General features: G+C 44.6%; 1 protein-coding gene across 1 annotated transcript in view; it reads right to left on the bottom strand.

Annotated features, from left to right (window-relative positions):
- The window catches only part of MUC16 (mucin 16, cell surface associated), a 57212-nt gene that overhangs the window by 15350 nt on the left and 25394 nt on the right, over positions 1 to 16468 (bottom strand). Inside the window, 7 exon segments of the mRNA XM_089905884.1 lie at positions 273 to 579; positions 2166 to 2217; positions 3870 to 3937; positions 4031 to 4311; positions 5259 to 6003; positions 6006 to 7006; positions 16349 to 16386. Coding sequence (XP_089762010.1) covers positions 273 to 579; positions 2166 to 2217; positions 3870 to 3937; positions 4031 to 4311; positions 5259 to 6003; positions 6006 to 7006; positions 16349 to 16386 — 2492 coding nt within the window.

Here is a 16468-nt window from a genome sequence, read left to right as displayed (position 1 = left end):
TGCTTTATTTACCCTTTTTCTTCTTTGATGTCTGCATGTTCTATTCGGGCTTCTGTGAAAGGTCATTGAAATGAAGTAAACTTTGGAGGAAACCTTTATTTCCAGACCTGGAAAGTTCCTTTTTAGGTGTTCTCAGGGGAGAGAACTGAGCCTCCATGGAAATTCTAGGTTGGTCCAGAACTATGAAGGTGGGTACAGAGAAATTACACTGCAAGGAGACCCCATCTAGGGAGCAAGAGGAGACCCCAGCTACAGCCAGCAGAACTGCTCACCATTGATGTAGAGACTGTTCCTGTCCAGGGTGTAGGGGCCCAACCGAGTGATACCATGGGTCTGTTGGCTTAGTTCCCAATACAGCCGTTCTCTGTCCAGCCTGAAGCCTGTGGGATCTGGGCGGTAGGTGCAGACCGCATCCATTCTGGTGCTTGTTCCATCCTTGTCAGCCCTGGGGAAGGAGGGACATGGGAGTAGGAACATGAAAGACACTTGAGGGTTAGATACTCTTGACAACACCTTCAATTGTACTCCTTGGGTTTTATTTTTTTTAATTAAAAAAATTTTTTTATTGGAGTATAGTTGATTTACAGTGTTGTGTTAGTTTCAGGTGTACAGCAAAATGAATCAGTTATACGTATGCATTATATCCACTCTTTTTTAGATTCTTTTCTCATGTAGGCCATTATGGAGTATTGAGCAGAGTTCCCTGTGCTATACAGTAGGTCCCTATTAGTTATCTATTTTATACATAATAGTGTGTATATGCCAATCCTAATCTCCCAATTTATCTCTCCCCCTCTCTTACTCCCTGGTTTGAGAGGTATTTGTTTTCTACATTTGCAACTCTATTTCTGTTTTGTAGATAAGTTCATTTGTACCCTTTTTTTTCTTTAGATCGGCACTCTTCCATAGGTTTCATCTGCTTTCTTGAACATGTCTTTTTCTGTCTCATGTGGGGATCCAGATCCCCTCACCTCCTTAAGTGCAGTACTCTCTAGGGCTACTCCTTAGCTCAGTTTCTTCTTTTTCTCCCTGTTCTTTTTACTAATTGCTTCAAGCTCATTGTTTCACTACCAGCCCCTAGTACCTTCCCTGTCCACTCACGAAGGTAAATAAAGATAGTGTCCACTCTAGTTAACAGTTGAGTCCTGCTTGGGCCCTGGGGTTGGGGATGTAAAGCTCCCAGGGAGGAAACTCCTGAGAATCCTGGGGCCAGGTAGCATGTGGAAGGGAAAAGCAAGAGGATCAGAGACCTTGGAGAATGTGAGTGAATCACCCCCATGGCTGGCTGTGATGTTGTGTGACAACTATTGTGGAGCCTGAAAGGAGGGACTTTATTTCAAGTTGGAAAGTCCAAAGGCTGAGGTCAACTCTTTGGGAACACATGTTGGGTAGGCAACCAGGTTTGGAGAGAAACAGAGAAAATTAGTTAAGAAGTAATAAAGGGAAAGATGGTTCAAAAATACCTTTGTCCTGAATTTAAGCTGACCCTACAGTGATTCACCCAGCTTTGCAGGTAGGAAGAAAGTTCCCATCCCTCCCCTGTCTGGGAATTCTACTTGCTATTATCCATGCTATCCAAAGCATTCCCATGATATGTCTATACAGCATAGTGCAGTGGTTCTCAAAGCGTGGCCCAAAGACCCCTGAAGTTCCCAAAACTCACAGGGCATCCACCAAGTGAAAAATATTTCTTAGTAGTACTAAGACATTATTTTCACTCTCACTCTTTCAGGAGTATACAGTGAGATTTTTTCCAGAGGCCACAGGTGAAATATTGTAAAATATGGAATGCAGAAGCAGATATCCTTCTGTGTCTTCTACTAAGCCAGACATTTAAAAAATTTGGAAAAATATAAGCAATAACCCTCTTCTCATTACACTTTTTTTGGGGGGGCGGTAGGAGAAATATGGCTATTATTCATAAAAATATGTTATTTATGCTAACCTGTAATGGGATTATCATTTTTAGTGAATTAATGAATAAATCTTTATAAAATTTATCCATTTTTTGGTAAGCACATAAAGTTCTTTAATATGGTTTCAGATTCCAGATTGCAACCAACTTTTAATAATTACCATTTACTGAGTTTGATGCAGTTTGGTGTAGTATCAAATAAGAATATATACAATTTTCAGAAAAGACAAAATCTTTGCTTACAACTTACTGAGTTTTCTCTCTCTCTCTTTTGGTTGAAGTAAATTTCTCCATTTAAATTTCTAATACAGTAAAGATGGACAGATATAACCCTTAAGGCTCTTTGGAGTTCTGGGTACTTTTTTTTTTTTTTTTTAGCTGCATTGGGTCTTTGTTGCTGCGCGCGGGCTTTCTCTAGTTGCGGTGAGCAGGGACTACTCTTCGTTGTGGTGCACTGGCTTCTCATTGCGGTGGCTTCTCTTGTTGAGCACGGGCTCTAGGCGCGCCGGCTTCAGTAGTTGTGGCTTGCAGGCTCTAGGCGCGCCGGCTTCAGTAGTTGTGGCGCACGGGCTTAGTTGCTCCGTGGCATGTGGGATCTTCCTGGACCAGGGCTCAAACCCGTGTCCCCTGCATTGGCAGGCGGATTCTTAACCACTCTGCCACCGGGGAAGTCCCTGGGTACTTTTTAAGAATGTAAAATGCTATTGAGCCCAGCAAGCTTGAGCGCTGCTGGTATTGTGGTTAAAAGGAGCGACTCAAGAACCAGAACACCTGGGTTCAAACCCTGACTCCTCTCAAGCAAGTGACTTGACTACTCTGAGCCTTAGTGTCCCGTCTGCAAGGTAGAATAATAATCGTGTTCTTGTGAGGATGAAATGAATGAAAACATGCAAACCACTTGGATTATTGTGTGGTATGTCGTATGGGCAATATTATTATTATTATTAATTCTCCCATCTTATGGAGAGATGGGGGCAGAGAACCCACCTCTTCAGCAGGATGACTGAATTGGCTGAATGAAGGACCTCATGGAAAGGCCATAGCATCATGAAGTGTAAGAAATGGGTCCTGAGCACACTGACCTCAGGGGACAGAGAGGAGAAGAGAGGCCATTTCTGCAGAGTTCAGGCCCATTAGAGAGTTTTTAAATTGCAATATATCCTACTGGTAATCTGTATTTGTTTTGTGTCCCCCTTTGGTTCAGTACCTCTTTTCAGGGAATAAACTGCAGAGCTGCAGTGTCTAGAGTTTGTCCCCAGCAGGATAGAGATGAGCTGGGGGCAGTGAGAGTGTCAGGGATTCTGGCAACACAGTTGGCAAAGATGTTACACTAGCTGGCACTGCGAGATCCCATTAATAGAATGCTCACAGTGGGTCAGGTATTGTGATGAACAATTAACAACCCCAAGAGTAAGGTACTGTTATTATCACCATTTTATAGATAATGTGATTGAAGAACAGAGAGGTTCTGTGACTTGCCCAAGATCACACAGCTAGCAGGTGGGAGAGGAGGGCTTTAAACCCAGGCACCTTTTTTTTTTTTTAACCTGCTTTTTCTTCCTAGTCAGAGAATGAAACTTTCCACTCTCTATTTTTTTTCCTTTCCACTGTGTTTTTATTTATTTTTATTATTATTTATTTTTTGCGGTACATGGGCCTCTCACTGCTGTGGCCTCTCCCATTGCGGAGCACAGGCTCTGGACGCGCAGGCTCAGCGGCCATGGCTCACGGGCCCAGCCGCTCCGCGGCATGTGGGATCCTCCCAGACTGGGGCACAAACCCGCATCCCCTGCACCGGCAGGCGGACTCCCAACCACTGTGCCACCAGGGAAGCCCCTAAACCCAGGCACTTTTGATCCTCTATGATACACAAGTAGCTGTGGTTGACCAGGGTGTGGGGGACCAAGAAAGGAGAGAATTGGCGTTTCTGGAGGTGATCTGGAGGAAGTCTCACCTGAGCAAGGTCAGTCTACAGCTGGTATACAGGGAACCAATGCTGCTCTTTTTGAACAGAGGACTGAGCTGGAAAGAATGAGAGGGGGATTAGCAGGAGGGACCAAGATAGCAGGGTGTGGTAGTGTTGGGGCAAGGTGGGCATTGGTGGGGGTCTCTTACCAGGTGCTGCAGGTCTCTCTCAGTGGCATTGAATATCTCAGAGTCCGAGTTTCCCACGTCCTCTGTGTAGTGCAGGTTGGTGATGGTGAAGTTGACAGTAAAAGGCATCAAGAAAGGAATTGCAGCTGCAGTGGTGGGGAGAGTAAAATGAGGCCAGTCCTGAGTCAAGCCTGGTCTGGGGGCAGGAGGTAAGGCTCTGAGGACATACCTTAACTCCGTTGCCCAGTTGGGGGTCTGGCCTACCTGAGACACCTCATGTAGCAATCCCTGTCCAGGGCCCTCTCACATAAGGTGACCAACCATCCCAGTTTGCTGGGACTATGTGGATTCCTGGGATGCAGAGTTGGTCACCCTACTCCCACTTCCCCTTGGCTCTTACCATTTCAGCACACACCAGCACCTGCATCTCTTTGTCTTAGGCGACTTAGGCCCAGGGATCATCCATCTAGCAATGACTGATGGGAGCTGGTGGATAAATACCCCAGCTCCCTCACCACCAAGATAGGATAACTCCAAAGTACATGTTCTGTGCATTCTCTCAGGGTCCCTCTCCAGCCTCCAGAACTGTGAGATGATAGATTTCTGTTGTTTAAGCCACCCAGTATGTTGTACTTTGTTAAGGCAGCCCTAACAAACTAATACACCAAATGACCTAACAATTTCTATTCTAGGTGTATACCCAAAAGGAATGGAAACAGGAACTCAGACAGGTGTACACCCATGTTCATAGCAGCATTATTCACCATAGCCAAAAGGTGGAGACAGCCTGAGTGTCCATCAAGAGATGAATGGACAGATAAAATGAGCTACATCCATACAATGGAATATTATTCCTCCTAAACAGGAGTGAAGTTCTGATATTCACTACAACATGGATGAACCTTGAAGACATTATGCTAAGCAAAATAACCCAGGCACAAAAGGAAAAATACTTTGGATGATTCTACTTATATGAATTATCTATAATAGGCAAACTCATAGAGACAGTAAGTAGATTAGAGGTCACCCGGGGCTAGGGGGAGTGGGGAAGGGGGAATTCTTGCTTAATGGGTTCACATACCCTGTTCAGGGTGATTGAGAACAGTAGAGATGGTTACACAATACTGTCAGTGTAATTAATGCTGCTGAATTGTACATTTTAAATGGTTACAATAGCAAATATTATTTCATATATATATATATATATATATATATAAATTATATTTAACCACAATAAAGTTATTCTTACTTGTTCCTGAAGTCACACTCACAGAGGCCAAGGTAGAGGTTCCAGGTGTGGTCACAGGGGCAAAAGGACTTCCAGACAGTGTATTGAAGGTGATTGTGGTCTCGGCCACAGTGGGACCTGAACCTGTGGCAGCTAAATGAATGGTCTCAGCAGTGGTGGTTTTCAGGACAGTGCTTGTACTTAATCCTTCCCCATGACTGGTTTCAGGTGGTGTTGGGGTCTCTGATGCTATCAAGGTCACGGTGTCCCCTGTCACGGTCTTGGGAAATTCTGGGAGTCCAACTGAGGTTGTAGGTGGTAAGGTTTCTGGAAGGTACAGGATAAAGCCCAACATTCTGGAAGGTACAGGATAAAGCCCAACATTTGTTGCAGGGGTCCTGGAAGGCCCAAGAACGCCAGGGGAAACAGTCAGAGCTGGGGTACTTGTATTGGCCTCTGTTGCAGGCCTGGTGGCCAGTAAGCCTGTGGTCTCTGGTAAACCACGGGAAAGAGCTAAAGTTGAGATAGTTGCGCTGATGTCTGTCCCAGGATGGGTGGAGAGTGAGGCTGTTTCTGCAGGAACACCAAATGAAGCTGTTGGAGTTAGATTAACTCTGGCTGTCTTGGTCACAGTTGTGGTGAAGAGAGAGGATGTTTCTGGTGGACTGAGAGAAACAGTCTGATTTGGAAGAGCTGTACTAGTCTCCAGCCCAGGTGGGATGGATGGTGCGGCTGTGATCTCTGGTAAATGAGGAAAAATAGTTTAGTTAAAGCAGGAAGCCTTGTGCTTGTCTCTGCACTGGAATGGGTGACCAATAAGACTGTGGTTGCTGGTTCACCAGGAGAAAGAGTCAGAGGTACAATAGCCATAGTGGTGTCTGTCTCAGAGCTAGTGACCTGTGAAGTCCTGATATCTGGTACACCGGCTGAGACAGTAGGAGTTGGAACAACTGAACTGACTTCTGCCCCAAGACTGGTGGCCACTGAGAATGTGGTGTCTGATTCACTATGGGAAACATTGGGGGCTGTCCTGGGAACAGTCAGTCTAGTCTCTACAGGATGGGTGACCAGTGAAACTGTTGTATTTGGCTTCCCAGGGTAAGCAGTCATAGTTGGAATAGCTGAACTTGTTTCTGTATGGGTGACCCATGAGGCTGTTGTCTCTGGTTTGTGCATGGAATCAGTCAGAGTTGGAAAAGTTGTACTGGTCTCTGCCCCAGAACTGGTAACCAGTGAGGTCACCATCCCTGGCATACCAGGTGAGACAGTTGTAGCTGGGACAGCTGAACGGGCTTTTGCCCTAGGACTGGTGGCCATTGAGAATGTGGTGTCTGATTCATGATGTGAAACATTGGGGGTTGTCCTGGGAATACTTTGGCTGGTCTCTTCAGGATGGGTGACCAGTAAGACTGTTGTACCTGTCTTCCCATGGGAAACAGCCATAGTTTGAATAGCTGAACTTGTTTCTGTTCCAGAGTGGGTGACGTGAGAGGCTGTTGTCTCTGGTTTGTGTGGGGAATCAGTTGGAACTGGAAAAGTTGTACTGGTCTCTGCCCCAGAACTTGTGACCAGTGAGGTTACCAGCCCTGGCACAGTAGAGGAGACAGTTGGAGTTGGAGCAGCTGGACTGGTCTCTGCCCCAGAACTAGGGACCAGTGAGGGTGTAGTCTGTGGTCCTCTATTGAAAATAGATGGGGTTGTCATGGGAACTACTGTGCTGGTCTTGTCTCCAGGTCTGGTGACAAATGAGGCTGTCATCTTTGGAACATCTGGGGTTGTGATGATCATTCCTGTTGTGCTTATGCTGGCTGTTTTATCTGATGTCCTAAGGAGAGACAGCATACCTGAAGTGGGAGTAGAGACTCTGGTAGTCAAAGTCACTGTGGAAGTGGTCTTCAGAACCATGGCAGTTGTCTCTGCCCTCTCTTTCCCTCCTGTTGATAGTCCTGTGAATTGTAGGAGGGACACATGATTACTACTTACTGGGTTGGCAATCGCTTATTTTTTCTCCACATCAGGAAAGGGAGAGAAATGTCTGCCTGGGGTGTGCCAGTGATGCTTCTGGAATGGGAAAAGGAATTGTGATTGGCATTCCCTCACCCTACCTGACTCATCTTGGGCTGCAACTCCTCCATGAATTCTTTTTTTGTTTGTTTGTTTAAAAGTATTTATTTAGAACAGGAACAGAATTTTAAAACATCAGTTTATAGGACTTCCCTGGTGGTCCTGTGGTTAAGACTCCATACTTCCAATGCAAGGGGCACTGGTTCGATCCCTGGTTGGGGAGCTAAGATCCCACATGCTGTGCGGCGGCCAAGAAAATATATTAAAAAATCAGTTTATGAGCTTATTATAAATATTAAGAGCATGAAAATAAAAAGAGAACAGTGAAAAAACTGAAAATGGAAACCGACATAAGGTTTATTATTTTTTTCTCAGGTGGAAATCAGAATAATAACAACAGAAACAAAACTCAAAAACATAATGGAGTAAAACTTTCCTTAAAAAAGATCCATGCATGGGACTACCCTGGTGCTCCAGTGGTAAAGAATCCACCTTCCAATGCAGGGGATGTGGGTTCGATCCCTGGTCAGGGAACTAAGATCCCACATGCCGTGAGGCAACTAAGCCTGCGTGCTGCAACTACTGAGCTCGCGGGCCTCAACAAGAGAGCCTGCATGCCGCAAACTACAGAGCCCATGCGTTCTGGACCCCACGCACCACAACTACAGAGCCCACACTCCCTGGAGCCTGCGCACCACAACTAGAGAGAGAAAATCTGCATGCCACAGCTAGAGAGAAGCCCGTGTGCTGCAAAGAAAGATCCTGCATGCCTCAGAGAAGATCCTGCATGCCACAACTAAGACTCAACACAGGCAAAAATAAATAAAATAAATAAATAAATCTTAAAAAAATAAGATCCATGCACATAAAATGAAAGAGCTCTCTGAAATCCGAATAAATCTAATTGCCCTTTTTATTAACTATAGACACAGGTGGCAGCTATATTGCCCAAGTTCAAGAGAGTATAAATACCTCAGGACCATATTGGAATAATCACTAATCTAAAATGAGTGAAAGTAGGAGAAGGAAGAGAGAAAAAGTATGATCCAGAAAATTAGACCACTGCTCATTTTTTAACCAGAGCTGAGATGATATTTATTTGTTTAGCTTTGAAAAAAATATCTATCTATTCTGAACACACCCTCACAGAGATCCTGAGTCTGTCAGTCAGGCTATCATCTGGGCAAGTGTTCTATCACCACAGGCAGTTTCTTCATACGCATCTCTGGTTGGGAACTGACAGTTGAGAATATGATACTGAAATGGAGCAGGACCCTATTGTCTCTGACCCCCATGTCCTCAGCGTGCCTTTTGTCTGTGGAAACACTTTAGCCAAAGAATAAGTTTAATCAGAGAAGTGAGAAAATGCAGAAGCAAAGAAAAGCAGTCAAACAAGACTAAATGATAGTTTAGTCATTAAGCAAAGTCAAGGACCTTTAGGTCCTTCTCAAGGGCTATAGATAATATTCTGAGCCGTATCCTGTGAGCTGTCTTGTAGAGACTGAAACCCCTACCAGGTGGAAGAAATTAACTACATGATGACCAGACCATAGCCATGACATAAGCTGACACAATTCCGAGAATTTGCCTCAAAGAAATGGAAACAAACTGGCCCTAAAACTGTACTTAAAACAATCAAGATGATGCTGGTCAGACCACTGATGACCAATTTCAAGATGACTGTGAGAGCAGACTGTGCTGTTTCTGCATGTAGCCCCATCCCTCTGTCTATAAAAGCTCTTGCCCACTGGTTGTGGGGGTGGGAGTTGGCCTTTGGACAGGAGGCTGCCCTCCCCTCTCCCTGCAATTGCTGGCATCCAAAATAAAGCAAACTTTCCACCAACCTTGCCTCTTTATTGGCTTTTGAGCGGTAAGCAGTTGGGCCCCACTTTCGGTTACAAATAATAATATCATAACTGGAGACCTCTCATTTGTTAAGTATCCTATATTAATTATCATTTTAAACCTTTAAAATTATGATTACATAGTAATCACTTTTATTCTGTGGATGAAAGAGCCGATCCTCAGGGAGGTTAAAATTTTTAGATAGTACATCCGAAGACTTGACTTTATTTAATGCACCCAATACCTATTTTGATGTAGATATTTCTCCCCACACTTTACAGATAGGAGCTTAAGCAATATATCCAAGATCATCAAGTAAGTAGCTACTGGAACCAGTACGCAGAGATTTTTTTTTTTTTTTTTTTTTGCGGTATGCGGGCCTGTCACTGCTGTGGCCTCTCCCATTGCGGAGCACAGGCCCCGGACGCGCAGGCTCAGCAGGCCCAGCCGCTCCGCGGCATGTGGGATCTTCCCGGACCGGGGCACGAACCCGTGTCCCCTGCATCGGCAGGCGGACTCTCAACCACTGTGCCACCAGGGAAGCCCCGCAGAGATTTTTTTTTTAATTAATTTATTTATTTTTGGCTGTGTTGGGTCTTCATTTCTGTGCGAGGGCTTTCTCCAGTTGCGGCGAGCGGGGGCCACTCTTCTTCGCGGTGCGCGGGCCTCTCACTGTCACGGCCTCTCCCGTCGCGCAGGCTCAGTAGTTGTGACTCACGGGCTTAGTTGCTCCGCGGCATGTGGGATCTTCCCAGACCAGGGCTCGAACCCGTGTCCCCTGCATTGGCAGGCAGATTCTTAACCACTGCGCCACCAGGGAAGCCCCCGCAGAGATTTTTGATATTTAATTACATCTAGAGTGTCAATACCAGGATTTAAACTGTTGTTCATGTAAGCCTAAGAACTTTACCTTTTTCGATAAACTATTTAGGAAGTGAGAAGGAGATCCTGGGAAGTTTGGCCAAGCACGGATAACCCACAAGACTGTGGTTAACGTTGCCATTCGCTAGGGAATGAGGTTACAAATGGATTAAAAAAATTTTTTTTGGCTGCGTTGGGTCTTCGTTGCTGCGCTCAGACTTTCTCTAGTTGCGGCGAGTGGGGGCTACTCTTCGTTGCGGTGCGCGGGCTTCTCATTGTGGTGGCATGTCGTTGCAGAGCATGGGCCCTAGGGTGCGCAGGCTTCAGTAGTTGCGGCATGTGGGCTCAGTAGTTGTGGTGCGTGAGCTTAGTTGCCCCGCAGCATGTGGGATCTTCCTGAACCAGGGCTTGAACCCGTGTCCCCTGCATTAGCAGGTGGATTCTTAACCACTGTGCCACCAGGGAAGTCCCACACAAATGGATTTTTTTTTTTTTTTTTTTTGCAGTACGCGGGCCTCTCACTGTTGCGGCCTCTCCCGTTGCGGAGCACAGGCTCCAGACGCGCAGGCTCAACGGCCATGGCTCACGGGCCCAGCCGCTCCACGGCATGTGGGATCCTCTCAGACCGGGGCACAAACCCGTGTCCCCTGCATCGGCAGGCGGACTCTCAACCACTGCGCCAGCAGGGAAGCCCACAAATGGATTTTTGAAAATGGGTTTCAGGTTGTTTTTTTTTTGTATTTATAAAACAAAATCCTCAAAGTTCTAGTCACTTTCTATAAATTTCTCTGATATATTTATTGTCTCCTCAATGCATATCAGTCAGAGAAGTAGATGTGGGAACTCCTCCATGAATTCTTGACCACCCCCTGTTTCCAGATGTTCTCTGAGCCTTTGTTCAAGCTGTTTTCTCTACCTGCCATGCCCATCTCTCATAGGTTTTATGTTCTGCCTTCTTCAAACCCTAGCTCAAATCTACCTTTACAAATCCATGTAGGAATCCATCTCTCCCTTCTCAATGTTTCCTCATCATACTGTCTGAACCTGCACTGTACCACCCCTCCCAGTCTGCCTGGTAATATCTACTAATGTCTGACTGCTTGGCATATTGTAGGTGCTCAACAAATATTTGTTGAATGAATGAACAAATACATTGTTGAATATGCACATTAGCAGGTCTCCTCTGACTTGAGAGAGATCATGTATCTTTGTGCTTAAGAGCTTGGGCTCTTACGCCACATTAGTGTTCTGACTCCTCCACTAAACAGATGTGTGGCTCTTTAAGTTGTCAGATCTTGCTAGACCTCCATTTTCTTATCTATAAAGTAGGAATAAGTACAGTGGTCATCTCAGAGTCTTGATAAAAATGCACCAAGCACAATGCCTCCTGTTTTGTAATAAGATGTTACCACTACTACCACTACTATTTATCTACTATTACCACTGTTATTACTACTCTTGCTACTACCTACTACTACTACTCTTACTACTCTCACTGCCTCTACCTACTATTTCTGCTGTTATTACTACTGTTACTACTACCACTGCCACTACCTAACATTAGTGCTGTTACTACTACTGTTACCACCTATTACTCCTGTTATTGCTGTTACTACTACTATTACCACCTATTACTACTGTTATTGCTACTACTGCTGCTGCTGCCTGCTCTTACCTACTATTGCTAGAGTTATTGCTACTGTTAGTAGGTACAACCACACATTATTACTACTCCTGCTCTTTGGACTTCTAATATACAATAAATGTTTACTAAATTGAATTTGCCAGGAGCCATGCTAGCTGGCCAAGGTGACTGGAATTCAGTCTCTGAGGAAGAGTAGAGTGATATTGGCTGAGATAGCAGCTACTCACCAGGCCTTCAGAAAAGGTCCCCAGGAAGGAGGAACAACTACAGGGAGGCTTCTCTATAAAGACCACAAAGCCTACTGGGGTTTGCTGCAGGGAGAGGGACAAAAGGAGGAGGATTTGGACTCTGATGGTGGAACCATGTCCTTGTGTTGCTGGGTATACCCTAAAAAACATCTCCAAGAGTACACATCCTAATGTGTTTAATATGTATTTGATGATAAAGATGATGAGGAGCAAATTACCTAACATGCCTTGTATTTTTGAGCCTCACAAGAACACTGAGTGTATATCCTATTATTCTTGTCATTTTACAGACCAGGGAAAAGACAGAAACTCAGAGATCATCATTTGCCAAGATCACACAGCTACTGACTGATAGTGTGGAAATTTGAACATAGTTCTCTCTGCATCCTAGACCTATGCTCGCAACCACTGCAGGTTATTAATTCCCTAACCGAGTTTCAGGATCTTGTGGGGGCCAGGATGGAAAGGAAGGATGTAAGGAGAAAATGACCATGGGGGTGGGGTCCTCAAGGATTCTCTAATTTAGGGGTCTCAGCCTGGGGCAGTTTTGCTCCCAGGAGACACTTGGCAATGTCAGGAGGCATTTTTGGTTGTCACAGCTGTGTGTATATGGAGGGTGCTACTGGCATCCTGTGAGCAGAGGCCAGGGATGCTGTTGAACATCCTACAGCCCCCTACAACAAGTAGTTATCTGCCCAAAATATCGATAGTACTGAGGTTGAGAAATCCCGCTCTATATTGAAAGAAGCCAATGAATATGGTTAGCTATACCTCATAAACTTTGCCATCTAAATATTGGTTATCACCTGAAGCTCAGTGATCCATTTCCAAGTGATCTGGTGTAGCCAACTGGCAATGCCTCACTCACATCCCACAAGCACTCACTGCTGCAGTACGTAATCACAACGGGATCCTAATGCAGCCCCTGTAGCTCTGCACCTAAGGGCTTTCACTTAGCCTGTGTGTCCGGCAGGCTGGAAGTGCTGAGGGTTACCTCCAGGACCAAGCAGCCCATGGCCAGCAGGAAGGAAGTTGGATGATAAACACTCCGGCCACTTGGCTAGGTGAGGTGTTCTATGCTGTCTCCTAGAGGTCCCGAGTGGAACTGACACTCTTTTGCCCACAGCTGTGACCTGCTCAGGAAAGCACCTTGCATTGACTTCCTTTCCTTCTCTTCTCCAGCGCTTCCTGGGACCAACCCCCACCTAAAATAAACTACTTGCCCACATCCTTAACTCATGTCTGCTTCTGCGGGGAGCCAACCAAAGATACCTGGGTCACAGCATAAGACTAATAACCTGACTGGTAGTGACTCTGTCCAAAGCCTGGATCTGGCAAAAAGCTTCCAAAATGTACTGGTAAAATAGTCTGGTCTCTAAAAATGTTGGAAAATGGGACGTCCCTGGTGGCGCAGTGGTTAAGGATCTGCCTGCCAATGCAGGGGACACGGGTTCGACCCCTGGTCCGTGAAGATCCCACATGCCGTGGAGAAAGTAAGCCTGTGCACCATAACTACTGAGCCTGCACTCTAGAGCCCCCGAGCCACAACTACTGAGACCACGTGCCACAACTACTGAAACCTGCATGCCTAGAGCCCATGCTCTGCAACAAGAGAAGCCACTGTAATGAGAAGCCCACACACCGCAATGAAGAGTAGCCCCTGCTGGACGCAACTAGAGAAAGCCTGCGTGCAGCAACAAAGACCCAACGCAGCCAAAAATAAATAAATAAATAGATAAATAAATAAAATTTTAAAAAATGTTGGAAGAAACTTAATAGGTATGGGGAACTTTACCTTTTAGCCATGTGGTGAGGAGAACCCCTCTCCTCACCGTGCACCTCTTAAACACTCATGCAGACCAATAATACTGTAACATGTTAGTAGGTGCTTTTCAGCAAAAAAAATTATACAGTCAAATAATTATGTAAAACCCTGTGTTGAATAAGGCTAAACAAGTTTCTTTACAGCAGGATATCTCAGAGCCTTTAACATGCTTATGCATGTTATTACCCTCTAGGAAGGAGCAACGTTTTTGTTTTGTTTTGTTTTGTTTTTTTGCCACACCATGCAGCTTGTGGAATCTTAGTTCCTTGACCAGGGATTGAACCCGTGCCCCCTGCAATGGAAGCACAGAGTCCTAACCATTGGACCGCCAGGGAATTTCCAGGAGCAACATGTTTGTCAGACTTTTTTGGCCACAAACTTTTTGTCCTCTTGTTAAAGGGCATCCAAGCATTACGAGGGCTTAAAAGGTTTTCTGAATGTTGTTTTCTGCCCGTCTACAGTCTCATCTCCCACCATCTCATCTGCATATTTCATAGTTTAGCAAAGGTGAATTATTTGTACCTCCCAAATATGTCCAGATTTTACCCTTCCCTGTGCCTTTGCATGCAGCTCTCCCTTCTGTCCAGAATGTCTTCATCAGTTCTCCTTGTCTTCCTGCTAAATTCCTCTTCATCGTTTCAAACCCAGCTCAAATGTTACCTCCTCCATGAAGCCTTCCTTCTACCATTCAAGTACTTTAAAGTTGCATCATATAACTAATAAGGACCTACTGTATAGCACAGGGAGCTCTACTCAATACTCTGTAAAGGCCTGTATGGGAAAAGAATCTAAAAAAGAGTGGATATATGTATATGTGTGTAACTGATGCACTTTTCTGTACACCTGAAACTAACACAACATTGTAAATCAACTATATTCCAATAAAATTTTTTTTAAAACTTGCATCATAATTATTTTTTTCCTTTGCTGTCTCCTGTACTGGACTGAGAGCTCCATGGATGCAATGCTGATCTATTTTCATCTGTGCATCCTTAGTTTATGTCATAGTTTCTAACACACAGTAAATTATTAATAAGCACTTTCAGAGTTAAGTTAAACTGGGTCGGATTTGTGAAGCTGACATATCCAACCTTGAACTAAACTCACTCAGCATGTTATGAGGGAATGAAAAGTAACATCTACCTGGTAACAACTTGACAAAGATTCAGTTGAGACAGGGAAGCCCATGGCAACTCCACATAGTTCTTTCTCTAAAGAAACAAACATTTCATCCCTCTGGAACAGGAAATAAAGGCACAAGTCGGATTACTGGGAAGTAAGCAAAGTTGAACCTACCTCTAAGACTAGCAGACGTGGATGCCAGGGGGACATGGACGGTGGTGTCTCCATGTGCTGCTTCATTGCGTATCTTTGTGATACGCTCCACAATGCCATCAGTCCCTGCAGGAGAGGGTAGGGAAGAGACCTAGAGTAACTCATCTCATCCAGAAGGATAACATGGTCTAAATAGATCCACTTAATTTGACTACACAACGCATTTCTTCTCAACCATCTGTATGGATTGGAACCAGGGCTGTGTTCATCCATTCACACAGAGATTCATCCATCTTTCTGTCCATCTATCCTTATATCTACCCATTTATTCTTCCATCCATCCTTCCTTTTATCCTTTCTTCCTACCATGCATCTTTCCTTTCATATTTCCTCTTTCCTTTCTTTGCAACTTTTCATCCCTACAGTATTTCCTTCAATCTTTATTTCCTTCAGTCCTTTCTTCCATCCATCTTCCTGATTTTCACCCTTCCCTCTATACATTCATCCTTTCTTCTATACATCCATCTTTTCTTCTTTCATTTATCTATCACTCCATTCTTCCTTTCTTCCTTCCTCCCATCCAACCACAGTCCTACCTTCTTTCCATTCCACTCATCACTTGCTTACTGAACACCCATCACTCAACTATCAAGCCACGTTTTAAGACATGGGTCAATAGCCATCAGTGTGTCTAACCTGCTTGTGAATTGTTAAAACTAGTTTGGGAAATAATCAAATCACCCTTCTGTACATATTGTCTAGTGAACAGGTGCTGGAGTAGTTGGGGGGCCTTGTTGGATTTGTGTCCAGAACAAAATCTGGCGTCAAATTCAACTTATACAAGGAATGGAATCCTCCCACGAACTTCCCTACCTCATCTACTGTTCTTTTGGAGGTGGTGTTTCTCCTCCTAGGTCCTAAGTACCTCCCACATCCACAGGTACTTTGTTCTCTCGATTTTCATTCACTCACCTTTTTCTTTCCCTTCTCCCTTGCTGACTCTCTTCTCAATATAGAAACATGCTCAGTTTAAAGGAGGAATCTCTCCTTTTATCTATGTATTATTTTATCTGTTGTTTCAGTCCTCTAAAACTCATTGATGCTCCCTTCATTAGAATCCCTGAGGACCCACATGTTGTCAGAGAACTTGTCACCTCATTTCAATTTGGCTATTCTGTAACATTTGATGGAACTGACCATCCCTCCTTCCTAAAACTCTCTCTTCCTCTGGCTTCTGTGAGGCCAGAATCTCTTGCTTTTCCTCCTATCTCTTGGACCACTCCTGCCTAGCCTAATGGCTAAGAACATGGGTTCCTAGTGCCATATAATCTGAGTTCTTATCACTTACCAGCTTTAATGATCTTGATCAAATTACTCAACCTCTCTCTGTATCAGTTGACTCATTTGTAGAATGGACTTATAATAGTCCCTTCTCAAACTGTGTTCCAATGAGGAATTTAATAGAACA

Source organism: Delphinapterus leucas, unplaced genomic scaffold (genome assembly GCF_059928025.1).
Source record: "Delphinapterus leucas isolate spDelLeu-1000000601 "Yukka" unplaced genomic scaffold, BTC_Dleu_Yukka2 spDelLeu_asBTCV2_sq25, whole genome shotgun sequence".
In the NCBI taxonomy this organism is placed as follows: Eukaryota; Metazoa; Chordata; class Mammalia; order Artiodactyla; family Monodontidae; genus Delphinapterus; species Delphinapterus leucas.
Note: the sequence above shows the minus strand (reverse complement) of the source record. Positions and strands in the feature narration are given on the sequence as shown.